The sequence below is a fragment of the Plutella xylostella genome, chromosome 9 (genome assembly GCF_932276165.1).
Source record: "Plutella xylostella chromosome 9, ilPluXylo3.1, whole genome shotgun sequence".
NCBI lineage: Eukaryota > Metazoa > Arthropoda > Insecta > Lepidoptera > Plutellidae > Plutella > Plutella xylostella.
In genome coordinates, this window is record NC_063989.1 from 6,859,309 (window position 1) to 6,881,004 (window position 21,696).

General features: G+C 35.6%; 2 protein-coding genes across 2 annotated transcripts; both read right to left on the reverse strand.

Moving 5' to 3' along the window:
* Positions 1-345: 345 nt before the first annotated feature.
* LOC105394563 (b(0,+)-type amino acid transporter 1) lies at positions 346-20,601 on the reverse strand. The gene is made up of 9 exons (XM_048623255.1): positions 20,326-20,601; positions 17,555-17,783; positions 17,064-17,333; positions 6,752-6,877; positions 6,284-6,428; positions 4,411-4,638; positions 2,174-2,270; positions 689-1,010; positions 346-485 (listed from the first exon to the last, which is right to left on the reverse strand). The coding sequence occupies exons 2-9, from the start codon at positions 17,772-17,774 to the stop codon at positions 421-423; spliced, it is 1,473 nt and encodes a 490-aa protein (XP_048479212.1). The 5' UTR covers positions 17,775-17,783; positions 20,326-20,601; the 3' UTR covers positions 346-420.
* Positions 9,703-11,570, reverse strand: LOC105394562. The gene is made up of 4 exons (XM_048623265.1): positions 11,406-11,570; positions 10,976-11,311; positions 10,692-10,875; positions 9,703-9,986 (listed from the first exon to the last, which is right to left on the reverse strand). The coding sequence occupies exons 2-4, from the start codon at positions 11,308-11,310 to the stop codon at positions 9,837-9,839; spliced, it is 669 nt and encodes a 222-aa protein (XP_048479222.1). The 5' UTR covers position 11,311; positions 11,406-11,570; the 3' UTR covers positions 9,703-9,836.
* Positions 20,602-21,696: the final 1,095 nt, after the last annotated feature.

Consider the following 21,696-nt stretch of genomic DNA (forward strand, 5'->3'; position numbering starts at 1 on the left):
TGGCTCTCTCGAATGGAACCTTTGTGCATATCCCCAAGGTCTAAACTGCCTTCCTAAGCTTGGACCATTCCCCACCACGCTGGTCCACTGCGGGTTGGTGGGTTCACATATCTAGATGTGCTAAATCTAGATATGCAGGTTTCCTCACGATGTTTTCCTTCACCGTAAGAGCGATGGTATACATTGTAATTAAATTCAGAAAAGAACTCATTGGTACATGTTAGCGCCGGGATTCGAACCCGCATCTCTGGCGTGAGAAGCGGGCGCTTACCCGACTGAGCTACCACCGCTCTCCCTTTACTTAATTACGTATCTTTCTATTTTACTGTAGTGAAACTTTATTTCCGTTTGATAATTTTTATTACTTTTCAACTTTTGTACTATATAATATTTACAATTAACTGTACTTATAAAAAAGGATCAGTCTTTCTGAGCGCCTGGAGGGACGCTCATCATTAGTTTTTGCGTCGTAATTGTGAAGTGGCCTGCAACAAAAAGTCAAATAATTACTATCATATTCACAAAAACACACTGTTGTGGTGCGGGAGAATTAGGCCCATCGAGAAGATGGTTCGATGATGTATTTAGGATAGAATAGGCGGTTCCTTGATGCCTACAAATTATATGGATATTTAGGTGAAGATTACTAGTAGCTATCTAATAAAATTATAGTACAATTAATACTCACGTATAAGCATAGACGGCGTCTTTTTATGATAAACAAAGACAACATAAACGACGAACCCGGCGACCAACAGGCCCACAGCGAGTAGGTACTTAACCGACGGATCGTGAACTATTGGCAACACTGACAGGAATATTGCCACTAGCAACACGAAGCAGGGCACGATTGTGGGCACCCTGTATGGCCTGTGTTTGTGTGGGTGGGTCTTTCTCAGGACTAGTAGCGCCACCATGCAAGCACCGTAGAAGAACCAGAGGTACCAAGAGGCGAACTCTATGAGGGTGCGAATGTTGCCGATGATGAGGAATATGGCGGTCAGCATTGCCTGAAAAGAGGAAATTGGTGGGTTAAATATTGGTAACAAACCAAAATTAGTAACAAACATTTCGCTTTTTTTTTACTTGTTTTGTGAGAGTTACAAATGATCGTTGACTTCCCAATCTTAGGATATCTGTTCGTGCTCTCCACTATAGAACTCGTCTACCCCAGCGGTTAGGTAAGTATTCATTCTTGGTCAACATGACCGGCGGAATTTATTAGGTACTTTAAAATGGAATCAGCCTGAAGATTAAGGTTACCACCTAATATTGGTAAAAACGCTTTTAAATAGAAGATATGTTTTTTTTTCAATTGGTGGATCTATTAAGCTTTCTATGAATAAGTGAAACCAAATGAACTTTATATCAATTTATGGGTTCTACCTTTTTTGGCATAAGATTTATTTGCCTAATCTCGTATTGCATAGTAACGTTTGGTCAAAGTCTCGTTACGCCGAAAATCGTATGGCATAAATCTCGTTTAGTAAAAAGTTATTTCGCATAACATTGTTTAGCCTAATAATGGTATGGCCAAATCTTGAATAGCCTAATAATGCTATGGCATAGGTTTATTAGGTTTATACAAAGTAATAATATTCGTTTGGCTTTAACTTTGACGGAGCGTCTCGCTACATAGCGCAAACTGGTGCCTTGTATTGTTTCCCCTGTTTGGAAAACGCTCCGCTCCGCTTCGCTGCGCTCCGCTTTGGTTTTGATGAACATGTGCAACTAACACGCTCCTCCTCGCTTTGCTCGTCGTCGCACCTATTTTTAGGTTTCGATCTCATGGGGTTTGTAATAATTATATTGGTCGTTAACTTTCGATTTTTTGATCATACAATATCGTGATTTTCGGGATGTATGAGAAAAATACCACAATTTATACATTTACTACGTACTTAATATATTATTTATTAAGATAAAATTACGAGAAACAAGATTATACATAGGTATAGTCGAACATAAATTTGAGCAAACGAAACTTAGGTGTTTAGAGATTGTGCCTAAAGAGTTTTAGACGAAACGAGCCTTATGCCACATAAGTCTTGGCAAAGTGATGGTTCGGCCAAAAAAGTTTAGACCATACGAGTTATGCGAAATGAGTTTTGGTCAATAAAGATTATGCGAGATGAGCGGAACCCCAATTTATGTAACTATCATTCATACATACTTGGAAGGCGACGGCGGGCGCCGGAGTCCGCTTGGTCATGTGCACGTAGGAGAACACCTCCAGCATGTGGCCGCCCTGCGCCGCCGAGTAGCACACCCTGGGAAATTAAGTTCAATTTATTAAAATACTAATAGCGGTTCCCGCGAGCTTCGCTTCGTATGAAGAGGTTTCGCTAGTAGTGTGTTGATCCAGTCAGTTCAGTGTCAGCTTCCTACAGTATACAAAATTTCAAATAAAAAAAAAAATCAAAAATAGTTTATTTACACACCGTGTAAGCATAGACAAATATTATACAGTAAGAAACATTACATAAAAGATGGTAGGTACAAGTCGTCCATACTAAATGATGACATTAGGTATTTCGCATGGAATTTCAGTGAAGTCCACACTAGGCTAAGCCTGTGTCGTGGACTTCGGTAGACAGATATAACCAAAGTAATTTGTTATGCGCTAGGTGGTACACTGTTGTGTAAAAATAAAATAAAAGTAACAAAATTCTTTAAATTCTAGGTAAGTAACTAATTATAGAAAAATATTTTTATTTAAAAAAGAAAACATAGTTTTATTCTATCCTTGTGAGGATGTAATCAACTTATTAGGTAAAATAAATGAGATCTCTATTTGACTTTAGGTAATTATTTAGACTTTAAAAACTTAAATTATTTTAATCTAAAAAAAAACTGTGAAATTTAATTAAACATTGGAGATAAGTTATAAATAATAATAGTATTATCACATATATAGGTAAATATATTATTATATAGATATACCATACCATACAATATTTATATAAGATTATATATATATATATATGGGAGCTTAAGTAGGAATTATTTTTATATTAATTATATAATAGGTAGTTGGAATTTATTTTGTGATGCTTAGGATTTCTTCTGTATCTGAATAATCAAGATTAATAAGCCATTTACTCAAGATATTTTTGGTTTCTTTCATTGTGCATTGTTTCAAGTTAGGATTTACTTTGATAATCTTATTGTATATGTGTGGATGAAGGAAGGGAGGAAATCTTTGTCCAAATGCAGTATTGGCAGTGACTGGTGAGGCTCTGAACACTCTTTGGGAAAGCATATGTTCGTATTCTATAGAATTGAGAATTATCTTGTGCTGTATGAGCGATGCCTGAAGGATGTAAAGTTTTCTTATGCTTAATATTTTACTTTCTTTATATAAGAGTGTGGTAGGATATCTCCTTTTCTTTTTATACATGACCTTTATGATTGACCGTTGCGCTCTTTCAATAGTTATCATATATGTTTTCGATGATCCACCCCATTGACTTATGCAGTATGTTAAGATGGGCTGGCAAAGTGATAGGTAAACATAGTGTAGAGTGTCCTTGTTAGCACCATTTCAATCACCTACAGTTTATACAATCATCTTGGCTTATTAGCAAACGTATTTAGTATCTACTATTCTAAATACTATATCAGGCAAGAATTTATTTTAGGACCGACTGAATACAGCATACTGCAGTAGTGAGGATAGTGGCATATAGTAACAGACAGTTTTCAAGGACCTATTTAAAGTTAATCTACGATAAAACAAAATGTAGACCGATGATAGGAGGGAAAGTAGAGATATGATTATAATTATTATGATACCAGTAGATATGGCAGCCATGTGTATGAATGCGTAAATCTTATATAATTTAGCTCGCGCCTGTGACTGCTATGGAGCTTTTGTGATAGGCCTATTTTACGACCGCGGAGCTACTAAACGTCGCACGTGCTTGAACAGTGATTAGCGCCTTATAGATATAGGCTATCTAATCATGGAAATCTCTATTAAAATACATATTAACGACTGAATCCACAGATAAGTAGGTAACTAGGTAAGTTTATTTTAAGAAATGGTGTCGGCGAAACTTAATATCAGAACTGCAACTCTGTTGAAACGATTAGCCAGTCAGATTAATCACAGTCGCTGACCACCCATGAACACTTCTTTCATGCACCCCTCGAAATTATTCGGATCAATCAGTAAAAATTACACCGTGCATAGATATTAATCAATAGTAACTATATATCTAATTATGGTGCCTATCCACCAGAGATGTGCTATGCAACGTTTGATATCCGTCAATCATATTTACTGGATCACAACGCATATCACTGGTGGAAGCAGATCTCTTTCACATCAACGCAGCATAACTTATGCATAGCACATATCTGGTGGATAGACACCCTTTACCGCAAAACACATCACACAAAACTCACCGAGTAACCCCAAACTGCACGCTCATGGCGCATCCAAAGGTCGCTATCGCCACCCCCAGAGGTATCACAAAGGCGGCTGGGCCTAGCACCCGCGCCCCGAACGCCACCGCCACCGCCGGAACTGACGTCATCTCGGAGTAGCTCAGCACAGACATGTAGGCCACGTTCATGAAGACATAGATGGCTGTGATGACGGGAACCGCTATGGCTATGCTTAGCGGGACGTTTCTGGAAAGAGTTGGGGGTGCTGTGAGTTGGTTTGGTGTGGTAGATGTTCCTATGTGAGACTACAGCTCTGATATTGATGAGGCTATGGGGTAGATTCAAATTAAACGCATTGCAAATAAATAATCAAGTAAGTTCACCTAAGATACCTACTTATTTGTATGGAGAAAGTACTCGTATGTATGTATGGTTTAATACGACACGAGTCCGTAATCGGTATGTTATCTTAAGATAAAACTTAATTAATGCGTAAAATGTAATCTAATTAAAATTTGGCTGTAGGTACGTTCTAAGCAGCTATTTAAAAAATTGCTTTGAGTGGTGCAATGTGCTTGATTCTTGTATGTAGACCTACAGCCACCTATCTATCTATTACCTACCTATCATCTTTATTCTAGAATTCTTCATACATTTACGTTAGGTTTTGTCGCGACCTGCATCCCTATCGCAATTATTATGGTACTTAAGATTGTATCTGAACTACGTATACATACATCAATCAATCGATGCATGCAAAAGTGTTATAATATGTCTGTTTGATATGTAGGTACTTAGAATTATCAATAAATTATCGCATTAGACTCACATCACTAGGTTATCACGGGAACACATAATGTAGGTAGGTACGTATACTATGTTATAATAAGAATAAGGAAATAGCAACTCAAATAACACTTTGCTTCTCATAATCATTTACTATGTATACGGCTGTGATGATTAGGCATGAATTTAAAATGTGTGTAAAAATATGTTTTTCTCACAAGTAACAATAACAATAGCATATAACATAACATAACGAGATAGCTGTCGATTTGTTTAAGTACCGGTCACATTCACAATGAGAGCGTAAAATCAATGGTTTTCATTGTCCTGTCCGTTACTTCGTAAGTAGGTAGGTATAAAATTATATATTACGCATGATCGCATCCCACAAAATCTATATTTTTGTTATGTAACACACACACACACACTCACACCTTGTACTAATGTAGGTACTCCCTTGCGGGGTAGGCAGGCAGAGGTGCATTGCTGCACCCACTTTTCGCCAGAGTGTTATGTTAGTCCCAATGTAATAGTGGGCGGGCCTATTGCCATTTTACGGGCACATCCAAGACCCGAGAACCAATATCTGTGTTTAAACAAATATCTGCCCCAGCCGGGAACGAACCCGGGACCTTCGGCTCAGTAGTCAGGGTCACTAACCACTACGCCATTCGGTCGTCGCCATTTTTGTTATGTCTGTCAATATTTTACGGAAGACATGTTATCTCTGTAAATCCGGGTCTGTTTTTGGAGTTCTGGGGTATAAGATTATTATACACTGCTGAATATAGGCCGTGACACTGGATTTATGTGGTCTATTAGCAAATCGTCGCGTCGTCACAATACTCACAATCGTTTGCCTAGTCTCCACTATTTATTTATTTGTATAGGTACTTATTGTATGGAATTATCACACGTGCGTGTTAGTACTAACGTACTTCTACATGACACTGGCTCTAATCGATGTAGGGTACAAGACGCGCACGACCAGACGTAGGAAAAGATTTCCTTCGCGCGGCCTTGAGAGCGAGCACGACGAAAAACTTTTGTCACGTCTTCTCGTGCACATCTTGCGCCCCATGCTAGGTACGCTGAACATAAATACCTGGAGGGGTTGATGATCTCCTCAGTAACCACAGTGACGCTGTTCCAGCCGTCGTAGGCCCACAGCCCGGAGTAGAGCGCCAGCGCGATGGACCCGGGGCTGGTGGAACTGCCCTGGAAGCCCTGGCTCAGGTAGCCCGTGTCACCTGCAAGTGGGGTCAATGAGTGTCGTTACTGATTAGTGATGGTACAGATTAGGAATGTTAATAGTTGTGATAGTAGTGCGTACTGCGAGCGTCTAGCATGAGGCCTAATCCAAAAAGTTAGTAAATACAGAATCATAGCATACCCAATTATAGGTGATCAGGTGATGCATTATGATAAGTATATATTTTTAATTAGTATACTGAACTTAGTAGGCGCGACTAGCTCTTTTGTACAAGTTTCTTTTGTACAACACAAGATCAATTTACAAAAAATATTCCTGTCCACCTGTGAATGCGACCTCAGCATTAAAAAATAACATTACCTTTAATAATTTGATATGCTCCGCCTCCAATGACAATAAGACATGCAAATATCTTGAAAACTCCAAATACATTCTGTACTTTAACAAACAGTTTCACACTCGTAATGTTGATATAGGTCATCACAACTGAAAGGAAATGAAAGCCACGATTAATTAATGTTAATGTGTTGTGAATGAATCCTGTAAAAGGATGCAAGTGGGTAATACAAAGATATAGGGCAAAACACCCAGTAACTGACCATGTGCCAGTAACTGACCACCTTCCTCTTCAACTCCAAAAAATAAGAAATGTAGCCAAGCAGGGCCATCTAGTGAACATCCAGTCTATTTTGTGGTTCATTGAGAGCATTACTGATACAAAAGATTTTGCCAGCCGCCAACAGATGGATAGTGAGCGATCGAAAAAGTTCAGTTGGCGCGCGAACCGAGTAAATTGCAGTTGTGACTAACGTATTTGTTAAGGTAAGTGAATTTTTTGATCGTAAATTTTACCATGAAAGATATTGAAATCAATAAAAGAAAAAATTATACCATATAGATTTAATTATAAAGATTACGTTTTTGATAAGATTCAGCTTGTTATTTCCCGTTTGATTGTATTTAATGGGGTTGACAGTTACTGGACGACAAAACAGCGATTTTCCAATAACTGACCACCTATGTCGGTTATTGGGATTTTTGCTTGAAGCTGAATTTAGGCAAAATAAGTACGTAATATTATAGCTCATATGTGCCATTTTCTTGTGTCAAAATATGAGCATTCTATCTTTACTCCTTCCATTTACTGACATAGGTGGTCAGTTATTGGGTAAATTGGTGGTCAGTTACTGGTATTATTATATATGACATATTTTTACAGCTTTCAGCGAGATGAAGAAGCGCCAAGATAGCAAAAAAAGTATATAAAAGGCAATTCCACTTGTCTGAGACAAACTAGGATCAACAAGACATTCCAAAACAATTCAGGGTGACATGCAAGCACCTTTTAAAATATAGGGAATTCAAACACATAGTCCAAGTTTGTTCCAGAATCGGTATTAGCTGATGAGGAAGATAAAAACGCTAGTGGAGCATACTATCAGCCTAGGATAATGTGGATTCTCCAGGATAAAGACAGATGTCACCATTTTTCCTTAAAGATAATCCTTGGAGCAGCCCCTTCAAGAATGCAAGACCAGGAGACAAATGGCTTTCACCATCTCACTCTATGAAAAGATACTCAAATGCTATCTTCAGAACAGCTGAAGGCGTACCTAACCAATGCCAGCGCTTGTGAACCAGATGAAATTGGTCCCCCAAAGCACAAAAGCACTTGGCGAACAAGACCTCAATGACCCAACCCGAATATACGTTACCGACGAAACGCGCCGACACATTTGTTCAAAGACAGGCAGAGCCACTTCAGCAAAATAGGAAAAAGAAAGCATCACTACAATGCTAGCACCCTCAGCTGGTGCACCAACACGCCCTTCAATGGCATTATGAACGGCCAACGGATTTCAAACAGAACGGTAAAATTGGCACACAAGAAATGGGGCATTCTTCTATAAGTTGTTACCACGACCAACACCCCAGCCATTTGGAACCGATACCACAACTATCCGGAATCCACTGGCAACGTTATAGCATCATAGGCGGACACATTAGACCAGCAGCGGAAAATGCAGAAAGTACAGCGATGTTCTGCTTCAGTGATGCCTCTTCAACAATCAGTGACGTCTGTCCCCCTTGCAGATATGACTACTCATGTCTTTGGCAAAATACTTACCTACGAAAGCACGTTTCAACAGCATCATAAATATTCCAGTTGAATAGTCAACAAAGTCAATGAAAGCCCGTTCGTCAATGCATCCATCTTTGTATCCTGAAAAACTAAGCCCAATATCTGATTCAATCATAATTACAATGGCTAGCCTCAATGACTCTTTTAGCCGCATTGAAAGTCTCTGGGTGGGATTTCAGCAATAATGAAAACCATCTGTCTCTGGTCCTACATCCCTGAAAGGACCGGCGGGGAAAGGGCCTACCTTTCCGGCGGGGAATTTATATTTTCCCAGGTCGACAATACAATCTGCCACGATTCCTCCTCCTCATCAGTTGATACCGAATATGGAAAAGACCCGCTTTAGCGCTTGGATTCGCTACTTTATATTTAAGAAAATGCTCGTTTTTGGCACTAAGAATGCTTCATGGGCCTGTCCCACTGATCCTGGCTTGCTCCGGACAAACAAAATCGCCCTTTCTATGACTTATCTGAAGGCACTACATTGGGGCCTCTTAATCTCCCTGAAAGCTGTAAATTTAAAATGCGTGCTGACTATGTGCATGTATGTTTACTTCTTTGTTTTTAGTATTCAACAAAAATGCATAAACTTGTGTTTTTAATAAATAAATGGTTGATTATTAGGATATAATATCATTTGAATTATGCATTAAGCTGATTAATTAATTTAATGCACTTTTCAGTTAAGAAATCTTGAGCTAAAGTGATGTGTCACACTTTAAAAGAGACCAGAGGATCGGTACTATTACATGAATTAATCAAATAAATAAATAATGATAAGATTTAATTATAATTCCATTTTTAAACCATTTTAAATTGGTGGTCAGTTACTGGCATCGAGTGTGGTCAGTAACTAGATTTTAGTGGTCAGTTACTGGGAAAATCACTACTTTTTGTTTGCAAAAATATATAAAAAAATGAGTAACTTCTGCATATTTTCTATTTACTCAGGAATGTAGCTCTGTTATTCTAGTTTTTAAAACAAAAATCGGATTTAATAAGCGATAAGAATTGAGCCCGCTAGAGACAAATTACTGGAACAACTCCCTTAAGGTGGTCAGTTACTGGGTGTTTTGCCCTACATACTTATGTTACTGCTTTTTCGGCATTTATAGTGAAAGTCACAGTAAAAACAATTTTCTTAGGTATAAACGAATGAAATTCACAATGCTATTTATTTAGGCACTTATTTTATTTACTACATAAAAATAAATCTTTAAATTCACAATAATAATGTGATTTAAATAGAATTCACACTGTTGTTTCATAGTTTATTTACTTCATGATTGCTCATTACAACTTTCAGATTTCTGCTAACTTTATTTCCTGCTTATTGTAAGGGTTGGTGACCACTATTCCCATATCTTTTAGCATTTCAATCAAGAGAAAATGTTCAGATGTTATCTCGACATAATCCGGTGACTCTACATCCAGCCTGTTCTGCATCAGTTGCTGAAAAAATACATTAAATTTAGAAAATATAGCTTATACATTATATATTTAATTATACATATATTTCTGATAAAATAGAAATTATTGGTTCTTAATAATTGTGGTAGGTCCCTTTTAAGAGTGAAATAAATAATGTTAGTATCCATACATCACTTATTCATAATAAATTGGGTCAATGATCTCGCAATAAGAGTAGCAAAACACTGAAGGAAGTTAGCTTAGTGCATTTACACGATAGAAGAAAAAATTGGGTTGTTTGAACTTTTTCATTTCCTTCATTCATATAAACACTACTAAACAAACCTCTCTTGTTTATAGAATGATAAGATAACTCCAAGGATAAGCTCATTTATTTTATTTTATTTTTTATTTTATTTTATAATATTTGGAGAACTTACAGCTACAACACAATATGAACATATCAGGTAAACAGCTACTAGCCAATTACAAGTTCCCACATATGGTTCCAATGGTAAGGATTGAATTCTAGAACCCATCTCTTCGCTATTCAGCGCTGAGACCGGTTCCAGAACTCAATCCTTAGTTATTATACCTAGGCGTTACACGACACCAGCTGTAACACACACTAATACCAAAACACTAATATCTTTACTTAATAAAAACAACTAAGTTAACTAAAACTAGATAAGATAATTAGGTAGACTGTCTTAAGCTTAGACTGACTTAAATTATTTTATAACTTACTGCCAGCAATTCCATCATATCATCTGCCACTTTTGGGTAGAGTGAGTAGACGAGGCCGTGGAACTCGTTCTTCATCATACGGAATCTCTTTTTGGCTTTCTGCAAGTGTTCCGGCTTTACCTCTAATTTGGCTGTTTTTTGTGAGCATTTAGCTTCTTCACCCATTTTGATGAGGCCTTTTAACCTACAATATTAAAGGTTAATGAGAAATATTAATGAGAAAGGCTAAATTCAATAATAGTTTTAGTTTTATTCATCTCATTGGTACAGGTCTAAGTTCTTACCTAGAAGTTTCAGCATCAATGTCTAGTATGAGTCCTCGTTTGTATGCAATGAGCTCCTCCAATTGTTTGATTTTTTGTTCAGTGTCAGTGAGATACTGGCTGGTGATCAGGTTCTCATTTGCTACAATGGGAACTTCTGTTGACTCTAAATCTGTCCTCAGCCCTTCCAAGTAACATGATGACTTTTCTTGCAAATTGTCTACCGTGTATCTAGTTAACTCAATGTCAGCTGTATTACTGATGATGTTACGAACTTCATTACAACGATTCTTCAATTCCTTGGTCTCTTCGGCTAGTGCAGTGTTTGTTTGGCTATTACCATTGTTGTTTGCCATGCTAAAACAATGGTTCAATATTATTGAGTGGTCTGAGCATGTTGGGATATTAGGTACCAATACAAATAATACCACTAATACATGAATAAACTTACCTTATATGTAGTTTAAATCTTGATTACCGTAATGTTGAATTACTATTTAAAATCGAAACAAAGTTTTAGGAACACACGGTTAGATGCAATACAATACGGCTACGGAGATAGTCTGCATTCAAAATTAATACCAACAGCAAGATATTCATTCAGATTTTTATAAAGAATAGACCTGTTTTGCATTACAACAAAACAGATATTATGTGTATGAAGAAACACACAGCGTTGAGTGAAGAAGCAATTATTTGATTTCTTAGTATAAATAGGAAAAAATGGGTTTTTACATACCAATCTGCTGTATTTTCCTCTCTTTCACTTTAGCCAGTGGACAGTGCAGTCTAGAATCTGGATTCTACTCTGTGACGCGCTGTCAAATTTCTGACATAGTAGTCTTCAAAACTCACCTGCAAGCCGTTGCTGCAACGCTGTGTGTTTCTTCATACACATAATATCTGTTTTGTTGTAATGCAAAACAGGTCTATTATGTGTTCTTTCGAAACACACAGCGTTGAGTGAAGACTTGTTTGTTATCTGCTGGTGAAAGAGATTAGAAAATCTAAACGCTATGTGATCTCCTTTTTAGGTAAAATATACCTAAAATATAATAAAGATTCCTGTTAGACAACATCATAGTTGTAAAGGAAACATACTTAAAATGTACCTTCATCATAAAGGTACTTGCACCTAAAAGAAAGAAAATTAATTAAAAACAAAATTTATAAGTACATAGGTACTCTAGTTAATGATCAATAGGTGTGTATCCACTACATACCTAGTGTGATACACAACATATCACATACTTACCTACACTTATGATCTGTAAGTATGTTGCTAATGGGATCATAAATCATACCATTATTAATTTAACTAAGTATAACATAAATAAGCCAATTTCTTATCAAATTAAAGTTAGAACTAGTAAAGGACCAATCCAGGTGTGAGGAATACCTAATAGCATAGAAACAGACAATAGAAAATATAAAATTTTACATCATTGTCTTTATATAAGTACCTATCAATTTGTATTACATAGGCCCTCTAGGTAATACATAACCATAGGTAATTTGTACATATTAGGTAGTCAAACATATTATTAGGTAGTATTCCTTTTTAGTTGAAGTAAAATTGAACTTTATAAAGCACAGAAATATGGATTGTATTAGACTTATGTCACTGCACCACCCTTGCTAGGTAGTTGAATAGCCTACTGCAATAGGATTACATGACAGCTGTCTATGTGTACACTATCATAGTTTTCCTTTTGAGATATACATGGGTGATGACTAGTCTCTAGGTACACGAAAAAATTTATAGATGTAACTACCAATTTCAATCAAACATGACTAATTTTACCAAGATTTTACAGGACCAACAGTCTTTAAAAAGTCAAGCCTGCATGTAGGTAGCAACCTACTTAAGTAAAGGGCCAGTCAGAATAGAAACAGCTTTTGTACAGCTATTAGGCTTACACCCTTCTCTCAGGTTGAAATATAAAGTTTCAGAACCGCACATGATCTCTATCTATACTTGATAAACAATTTACTACTGTAATATAATCCACCATAAATGCAAGTAAACACTTTATAGGGACTATTCAATAGCCTAACCAATATGGATAATTGGATAGGTATTTTCACAGCCATCAGTCATAGGCTCCACATGATGTAGGTATATGGTATACATATAAAAATCAATATAATATAGGCACCTTACCAGATAGATCCTTAGAAAGGCTCATAAAGGCCAAATATTAACACAACTTGGTGAACAAAAGTCCAGGACAATAATAGGCACTTAGACTTGTAGCTATCTCATGTTTGTACTCTCCAGAGACTACAAACTTGTGCAATGTGGGTATTAGAAAGCTACCTGGGCAAAATCATTTGACAACCACCTGCCATGTGGGTACACTAGGTCAGGAGTACTCAAATCCGGGCTCAAACAATATCAGCCAACATAGTGGTAAAATATGTGCTGTGGCATACACCTTGTATAGGTGATATTAATGCCAATGTCTACTGAATAAACATTCATTCTGAAGTCAACTTTACTGTTGTAATCACTGAGCTCTTCCTTATGGCAAGCCTGTGTTAGCTATTAAGACCAAATTAAATTCAGAAAAAATATGTATTGTATGCAATATTAAGTATAGGCACAATACAAGAGCTCACCTTTAAGATAGAAGATATGAGATCTCAGGTTATGTCTTTCAAGAAAAGATCCCTGAAAAAGTAAGCAAGTTACAACACAATATATTAGATTGAAAATGTGTAACTCTAGCTGCCAAGGCGCAGACGCTTCAACATCAACCCATCACGTCCCTACTGCTGGGGAACGGGTCTCCTTCCAATGAAGGTAGGGCTTGGGCCTAGAAAGCTGCTTTATCAGCTTTCATTATGTTTGGCCACTGCATATCAATAATCATATGTCCCAATAGCACATGGCCTCCGCGGCAACAATCTTGTCATTATGGGTTTAGCCAGAAACCGTTAAGTGGTGTTATTTGTAAAAATAAATAGGGATGTGATGGTGGTCCCATGCTATCCCCACTGGAAAGGGAGGATCTCCCAACCTGTTTGGACTGTGCTTTGTTCTGGCGGGCAGCTGCTTTGGTAAACAGGAGAAAAAATTGGCAATTCACCTTTTTATGAGTGGATTATGCCTATTATCAGTTTTAAACTGTAAGACTTATGGATGCAATCATTGATTGAGTATTAAGTATTGAAACTCCCATAAATTCTTGCTTAAAAACCCCAAATAGCTACAAAGTCAAGGGTATGACATGAACAACTTTGAAAAAGTTATAATCATGAAAAAATATTACAGATAGAAAGTAAACAGTTAATTATCTTTATGTAATAATAAAATAAGTACAGTTAAGTTCACCAGAGCCCATGGCTTTTCGACTGGTTAAAAGCTATACAAATGGTTGTTAAACATCATAATATTTGCATATATAATTGCAAAAACTTGGTGGCAATGCATTTTAGTTTACCAGAGCCCATGGCTTTTCGACTGGTTAAATGCTATATAAAGCGGTTGTGAACCATCATAAACTTCGCATATATAGGTATCCCATGAACAATGTGTGTGAATAATTGCAGATACCATATAAGATTTTACCTCTCCGCGAGGAAGGTTCCAGCAATTATGCAAATATAATATAATACATTTTACTTCACCAGTGCCATAAACAGCATTTCGACTGGTCAATGTATTACAATGAACTTATAAGTTCAAACCTTCATAAACTTTGCATAAAATCCCCAATAATTAGGTACTTGAAGATGGGTCCGACACCACCAATGTGTGTGTCATCAATAATATTGCAGTTAGTAACTGCTACATTTAACTTTCCGAAAGTTTAATGAAATTATGCAAAGTTAAAATACATTATGAGATGATCCATGAGTTCATCATAGCCAGTGCCTATCAGCATTTAGACTGGCAATGTATTTTGTTGCTCTGTCCATTACACCCGCATGTAAAAGGACATAATATGTATACCTAGGTAATAGGTAAATAGGAATAAAAAGGCCACGAGCCAGTTTAAATCCTGTGGGTGAGCAAAAAACAACATATTTATATGTATACATACATGTTGTAAGAAGTTATTATGGTTAATAACTAAGTCAATATGGTAAATAGGGGCCCCGAGCCAGTTTTAAATGCTATGTGAGCATAAAACAACATGTATACATATAAGTTGTAAGAAGGTATTATGGTAAAAAACCTATAAGACAACAAAAGTTGTAAATATAGGGATAAATATTAGCCAAGAGATTTTATAAATTATAATCTCATCAACCCATCCGCTAGGTCAAACTATGCTACTGGCTTAAGCCATTGGTTGCAAGTCAATATTGTCAACCACAGCACTGCATGTCATATTTAATTTATTTTAAGATGACAGTCTCAATAGTGAAACTGCTAATATAAGTGTAAAGTTCTCTGTATAATATACACACGACTGCAAATCCCCGAAGGGGTAGTCAGAGGTGACCCACATAAGGGCATAAATAGTGACTTATTTTCATTGTGTCACCCTTCATAAACACTTGGTAAATAAATAATGTAATCAACAAATTACAAATATTTTGCGACAACACATCTATGCATGCAGCAATCAAAAGGTTGGTATATTATGTAGATAGGTAGGTACATGTTAACTAATTAATACCAGATGTGAAAATATTTTCAAACTTTTGAAACCAAGTATCAATACCATGTTTACAATTGAAACATTTAAATTCAAAGTAAGCAGTGTAAAGGTTATAAACCCAACAACCAAAGGTCTAACAAGCATCTGTAGCCCATCTGGGAGGCTTCCTAATGCTAGATAACATGGCATTAAATGAATAGGAACAAACTTAAATGTTCTCATATAAGTAAGCATTCTCTTATGAGAATTTTTAGCTTTACCAAATGGAGTTAAACTATGTAAATACAGTGTGTAACAACGTAAATACTATTTGAATAAAGAAACACCATTGAACAGAGCTGGTTTCTGGTTTAAAGGTATAAGCACAAAGATAAAATATCATTTGTAAATTGCAATGTTTTTGTACCGAAAGATTCATGCGTGAAATAGTTTTCTGACTTACTCAGTTCAGACTTCGAAGGTAGGTATGAATCCAATTTGCTGGAGAGCATATTTCACACTATCACAGAGATTTATCATAATATCTTCATGTAATCTTGTGATCTTCTCGGTTTTCTGAAAAAAATATTAATACCGGCCCGCGGGGCGGGGCGTCGGTAGCGGCGCGAAACTATTTTTTGTACATTGACGAAAAGTACGATGTCTCATACAGAGTTTTTTATACATTAAGTGAATTAACACTTTTATTGATTGTTTTATTCCACAAACACGAATATTATCATGGATTATTAGTAAAAAATCCATTTTCAAAAATATATAAACGCGTTTGATTCAAGAAATCAAAAAGCTATGTCAGAAATTTGACAGCGCGTCACAGAGTAGAATCCAGATTCTAGACTGCACTGTCCACTGGCTAAAGTGAAAGAGAGGAAAATACAGCAGATTGGTATGTAAAAACCCATTTTTTCCTATTTATACTAAGAAATCAAATAATTGCTTCTTCACTCAACGCTGTGTGTTTCGAAAGAACACATAATTTGATGTTAGAAGGAAAAAGCTTTATGATTACAAATCAAAACAATAACAAAATAACGAACATTTATTTTGACAGCCAACTTGAGCCGACACTACTGACAGTGACAGTTCCGGTGGACAAAAGTGCCCTAGTGTTGTGTAATGGATGAAAATCGAGAGCAATGAATCGATTATTTCTTCTTTATCGTGCCGATCGATGCCGGGTCAAAAACAAGGCCTGAAGTAGCAGTTTAAATGCAATAGGGGGTACAGTACCCACCTCCCTCTCCCAAATGCCTCTTAAGATAGTACGCTGTTTTAGCTGCGTTTGTCACACACAGCCCAAGGGTGAATTGGCGTTTGTCACTAGTCTCTACCGAATTCGTGCGGAACCAAAGAAATTTAATTAATTTGTTACCTAATTTCATTCCCGATTTTTTTTTACTAATTTAGCATTTTTAAAGTAACTTCAAGAGGTTTGAAAAATCTCTACTTAATGATTAGGATTAAAACATGGCAATAATAATAATATTCACACTTACACAAAGCTGCAATCGAAGTAAGTTTAATAGTCATCGCTCTGTCCTCAGTTTGCAAATGTGTAGTGAAAGGTTGAATAGCGTACTCAGCAAAAGTCATTATTATTACTGCTACTTCTGCGGGTCTTAATATCAGTGTGTAAATCCACGCACATATAAATGATGGTAGTGGTCCCCAAAACTTATGTAGTTTGCCAAATGCTTCTTGGAAATATGCATATTCACCCCCAGATTTTCCAAGAACAGTTCCAAGTTCGGCGAAGGATAAAGCTCCTGCAATAAAATTTATTGTATTATTAATTTAAAATCTTTCCACGCATATATTTTTTTATAAGTAGGTACTTAAGTTAAAAGAGGGTGACTCAAATGATCATATTTTTGGAGTAAAATGTTGTTAAAAAAACCACTGAGTCTCTCTTCCGGTTTAAGTACTCACTAAAATCTCTTTTTCAACAATCTGAAAATTATTTAGTTGAAATTTTGCGTACACTCACCTAGTAAGGAAATTATGCCCGATACTGTCCATATGATAAGACAAAGTGCCACTGAACCAGAATATTCAAGGGCTGAAGCAGGTGATACAAAAATCCCAGATCCAATCATTACACCAATTATCAAATTAACTGCCGAAAATAATCCGATTTCTCGTCTTAACTTAACTGCGCTTCCATGAATACTCAATTTCTCAACAATCAGATCCTCTTTATTTGACATCTTGTTGGTCTGTAATGAAATTATATTTATTACTTACAATAAACAGGAAATAGTAGTATGAACATAGGCATGCCGTATGCCTACCTACATAAATGGATTTAACAATTTGACGAATTACATACTTACATATATTCGTTTAGTTGTTCGTTAGTAAATTATAAAATACTAGCTGTGCCCGCGCGCTTCGCTTCGCCTTAAAAAGTTTTCCCGTGGGAATTCCGGGATAAAAAGTGGCCTATGTTCTTTCCTAGGGTCTAGACAGTATGTATACCAAATTTCATTCAAATCCGTTCAGTAGTTTTGGCGTGAAAGAGTAACAGACAGACAGACAGACAAACAGACACAGTTACTTTCGCATTTATAATATTATAAGTTAGGATTAGGATCTCAATGTAACTCAGTACCTATATTTTAGTTACGCTATAAAGGTTTGCATGATTAGTAGAGAGACAGATTTTAGTTGACGCTTGATATTTTGAACAGAGGGTATACATGTATTATTGAAATAACTATATACTATTACTAGTAATTTAATTAGTCTTTTATATTGTAGGTACTTTGTATACCTACCTAGTAACCGAATACAACAGGATGAGAACCACTTGTGGCAATATAGTAGATAAAACGGTTAAAGTAATTTAAAAATTATAACTTTAAAAGGCCGCTATTCGTAAGAGCGGAACCTGACATTATTACGTCTTGGTATCTAGCCATTACTTAAGTAAATGAGGATGTAACTTATCAATAGTTCTTAGAGAGATGAAGTACTTATCTCAAAATTATTTAACACAACGCATCTGCGAAAACCCTAAAAAAGACTTTTTGTGATTTGATTGCCTTTCGCTATAATAGTATCGATATTTCCGTTAGCTCCCACGGAATAAATAGTTTTTTTAATTAAAAAATATAAAAAGACATTACCATCTGCCACCACAAATTCTAAAAGTCTGTTGGAATAAATAGTCCTAAATTCAGTCTCAAGAATAAGTATTAAAAGTAAAAAAACTTTCCACTTCTTCAAAAAAAAAACATAACCTCCCAAACTAAAAAAAACTGGGTAGCAACGACGCAGCCCCGGTGCGGTGCAACTCATGTAATGTGCATTCTTTACCCCATGCGGTTCTAGTTGAAGTGGGGGTCAAAGCTCGCTGATGCTTATTCAATTTCAGTAAGTTTATATTTATTAACCTTTCAAGAGTGACCTACGTCGTCGTGCCTGTATCATTGACATTTGAAATTAAGATTCGATCTAAATGACCGAATAGTTGGTTGTGAATAGTGACACTGATATTTATTCAATTGAGACTTTATTGAGAGTGATGCTGAGTTTGGATCCCAGGCGGTGAAATATTTTACTCTTAGATCTCGACTGTATCCTAAAGATGGCAAAAAATGCGTAAGTTATGTGTGCAATGTGCATAGGTACTAAGCATTTTTTATTGAATTTGAGGCAAAGGCGATTGGATTAGATTTCGGCCAATTTTCGTATCAGTAATTATTTATTCGTGCAACGTTTGTCCGTTTTTCACTAACCACAAGTCCATTTTACCAAATTTAAAGAATCTTGTAAAAAAACGTAACTCTTACCTTATAAGTACTTAATACAAAAATATTATTATAGCAGCTATGTAGGTACTCACCAAATGTATAACTACTGAGATACAAATTAGGATCTTTAAGAATTCATTATCACCGCCAAAAAGTTACTATTAGGTGCTATCACGCATAATTTTCATGACACGCATAGCAAGCATCATGTACTAAGTAAGTACCTACGAAGAATCTTCACAATCATTAAAAGTACAACCTATCTACAATATTTTATATAAAATGGAATTGATCTCTTTTACCACAAAAATGTATTAGGTAGGTATATTGTGTATTAAGTTAGGATTTAACAATAAGGCAGTAACAAAAAAATAAGTACCTAAGTACTTTATCTGTCTATCTGCATGAAAGCAACGAGGGACCTTGAAACATTTCACAGAATTAGGTACCTACCAGTACCAGACAAGTACCTACCTAGCCTAGTAATATTATTAAAAACGTACTTCAGAGTACCATAATTATACCAAAAAATATAGTGTACTAATGTGAGACATTTTGTTGTAGTTAGCTAAATTATCAAACATGTAGGTATAGAGTAAAGCTCAAAATCGTGTGGCACTAGAGTGCATACCATTCCAATGCATTTTAAGCGCAGTTAGCAGGTTGTTATCCTCGAATTCTTAATCCTTTAGGTCTATATGTACATACTACCATGTTGACTGTGTATACTTTCGTTTAACCAAATATACGTGATAGGCAAGTAGTTTTATTTTATAGTTTTTTTATTATTAAAGTTTAAATTTTCTTTTATTCAAAACAAACAGTTTTTTTTGTAATTTAAAATATAAAATTGGAGAAATTAATCCTCTTTGTCAACTTATTTTAAATTAAATGTAAGTACTTACTAGTTTTATATTTTAAAGGGATCTACTTATAGCATCTAGTTTATACACACCCCAAAAAAATAACAACAAAAGTGTAAACAATAACATTATACACTTACCTATGGTTGAACTCTATCTATACTAAGGCACACTATTGTTTGATCTAATAAAAAATCTATAACTACACTAAGGCACTAATTGTATTAGGAACGCTCACATTGGCTTTACGTATTGTTTTGTGTATAAATGCACAATGCACATGTGTCTGGTTTATTATCAGCCAGTGCGTCCGTGCCCCGCCTCTCCAGCACAAATACTGTTCGAGTTCAAGTAAACACAAATCGAATGTAGAGACTTGTGTGTTGGCCGGCTCACGAGCACGAGCATTATCTGCAACAAATGCCGTGTGATAACTGGCTCAAACTGATAAAAAATATATTCAAATCTGCCTGTGATACGTTGATAACTGATAAGAAACATTGTATTTATTTATAATGAATTTTATTACTATGTGCAAACTAATTAAATAAGATTAAGTATACTTGGGTAGAAATCTAAATAATGTACCTATAACTATATAATTATCTGCAAAAATAATAAATAAATTTGAATAGTATAGGTTAATAATAGGTTAGCTAAAACATATCAATCATATTTACTAAAGGAAGTTCACAATTGCGCAATTCTGAAAATAAATATAACGTTAAATAAAAATAGGAAAACGCAAAGTGCAAACAGTCAACTTTTCTCGTCAGTTAAAATATAACTGGGAAATTCATTACTTTTGATTTTGATCTACTATTCAGAATCTCACAAGACAAAAAAAAAATTAACTGTAAAAATAAAAGAAATGTAACTTTAATTTAAACTCTTTTATGGTGTCTTTTAGCTATAATATAAAATAAAGATAAAATAAGGTAACTATCTAGGTACTCTTTTTTAAAATTAGGCACATACCTACTAATTCCCAAATTTTGTAAGTAGGTAGATACTGAATAGTTGAGGTCGGTACTACATCTACATTTATGTGCACTATTTTAAAATTGAAGTAAATTTGGTTTTAAAACATAAAAATTACAGTTCAGAATTTGATTAAACAAAGTACGCTCGCATAAGGAAGGAACATGTTTCCCAAATTACTATCAACGGGCAACCTTACTCTTGTTATCTTATTTTAAACAATGACAAAGCGTAATCATTTACTTTGAATTAATAAGCAAATCATATTTTATAATTGACAAACATATAAATATTATCATCAAGTTGATATATGACAATAGTAAAATATGCAATTGCCGTCTAACATTTATTTTAATAAAATCGTGCGGAGCAGCACGGTATCGGCAGCCTCTAGGTAAAAAAGTAGGTATTACCAAAAATGACATAATACACACGGCTAGTCTATGACACGGCATTATAAATGATGGTAAGTGAAGCAGAGGTAGTGTTCACGACGGACGATCTAGTCAAGTCCGCGGGGAAGCGCTGGA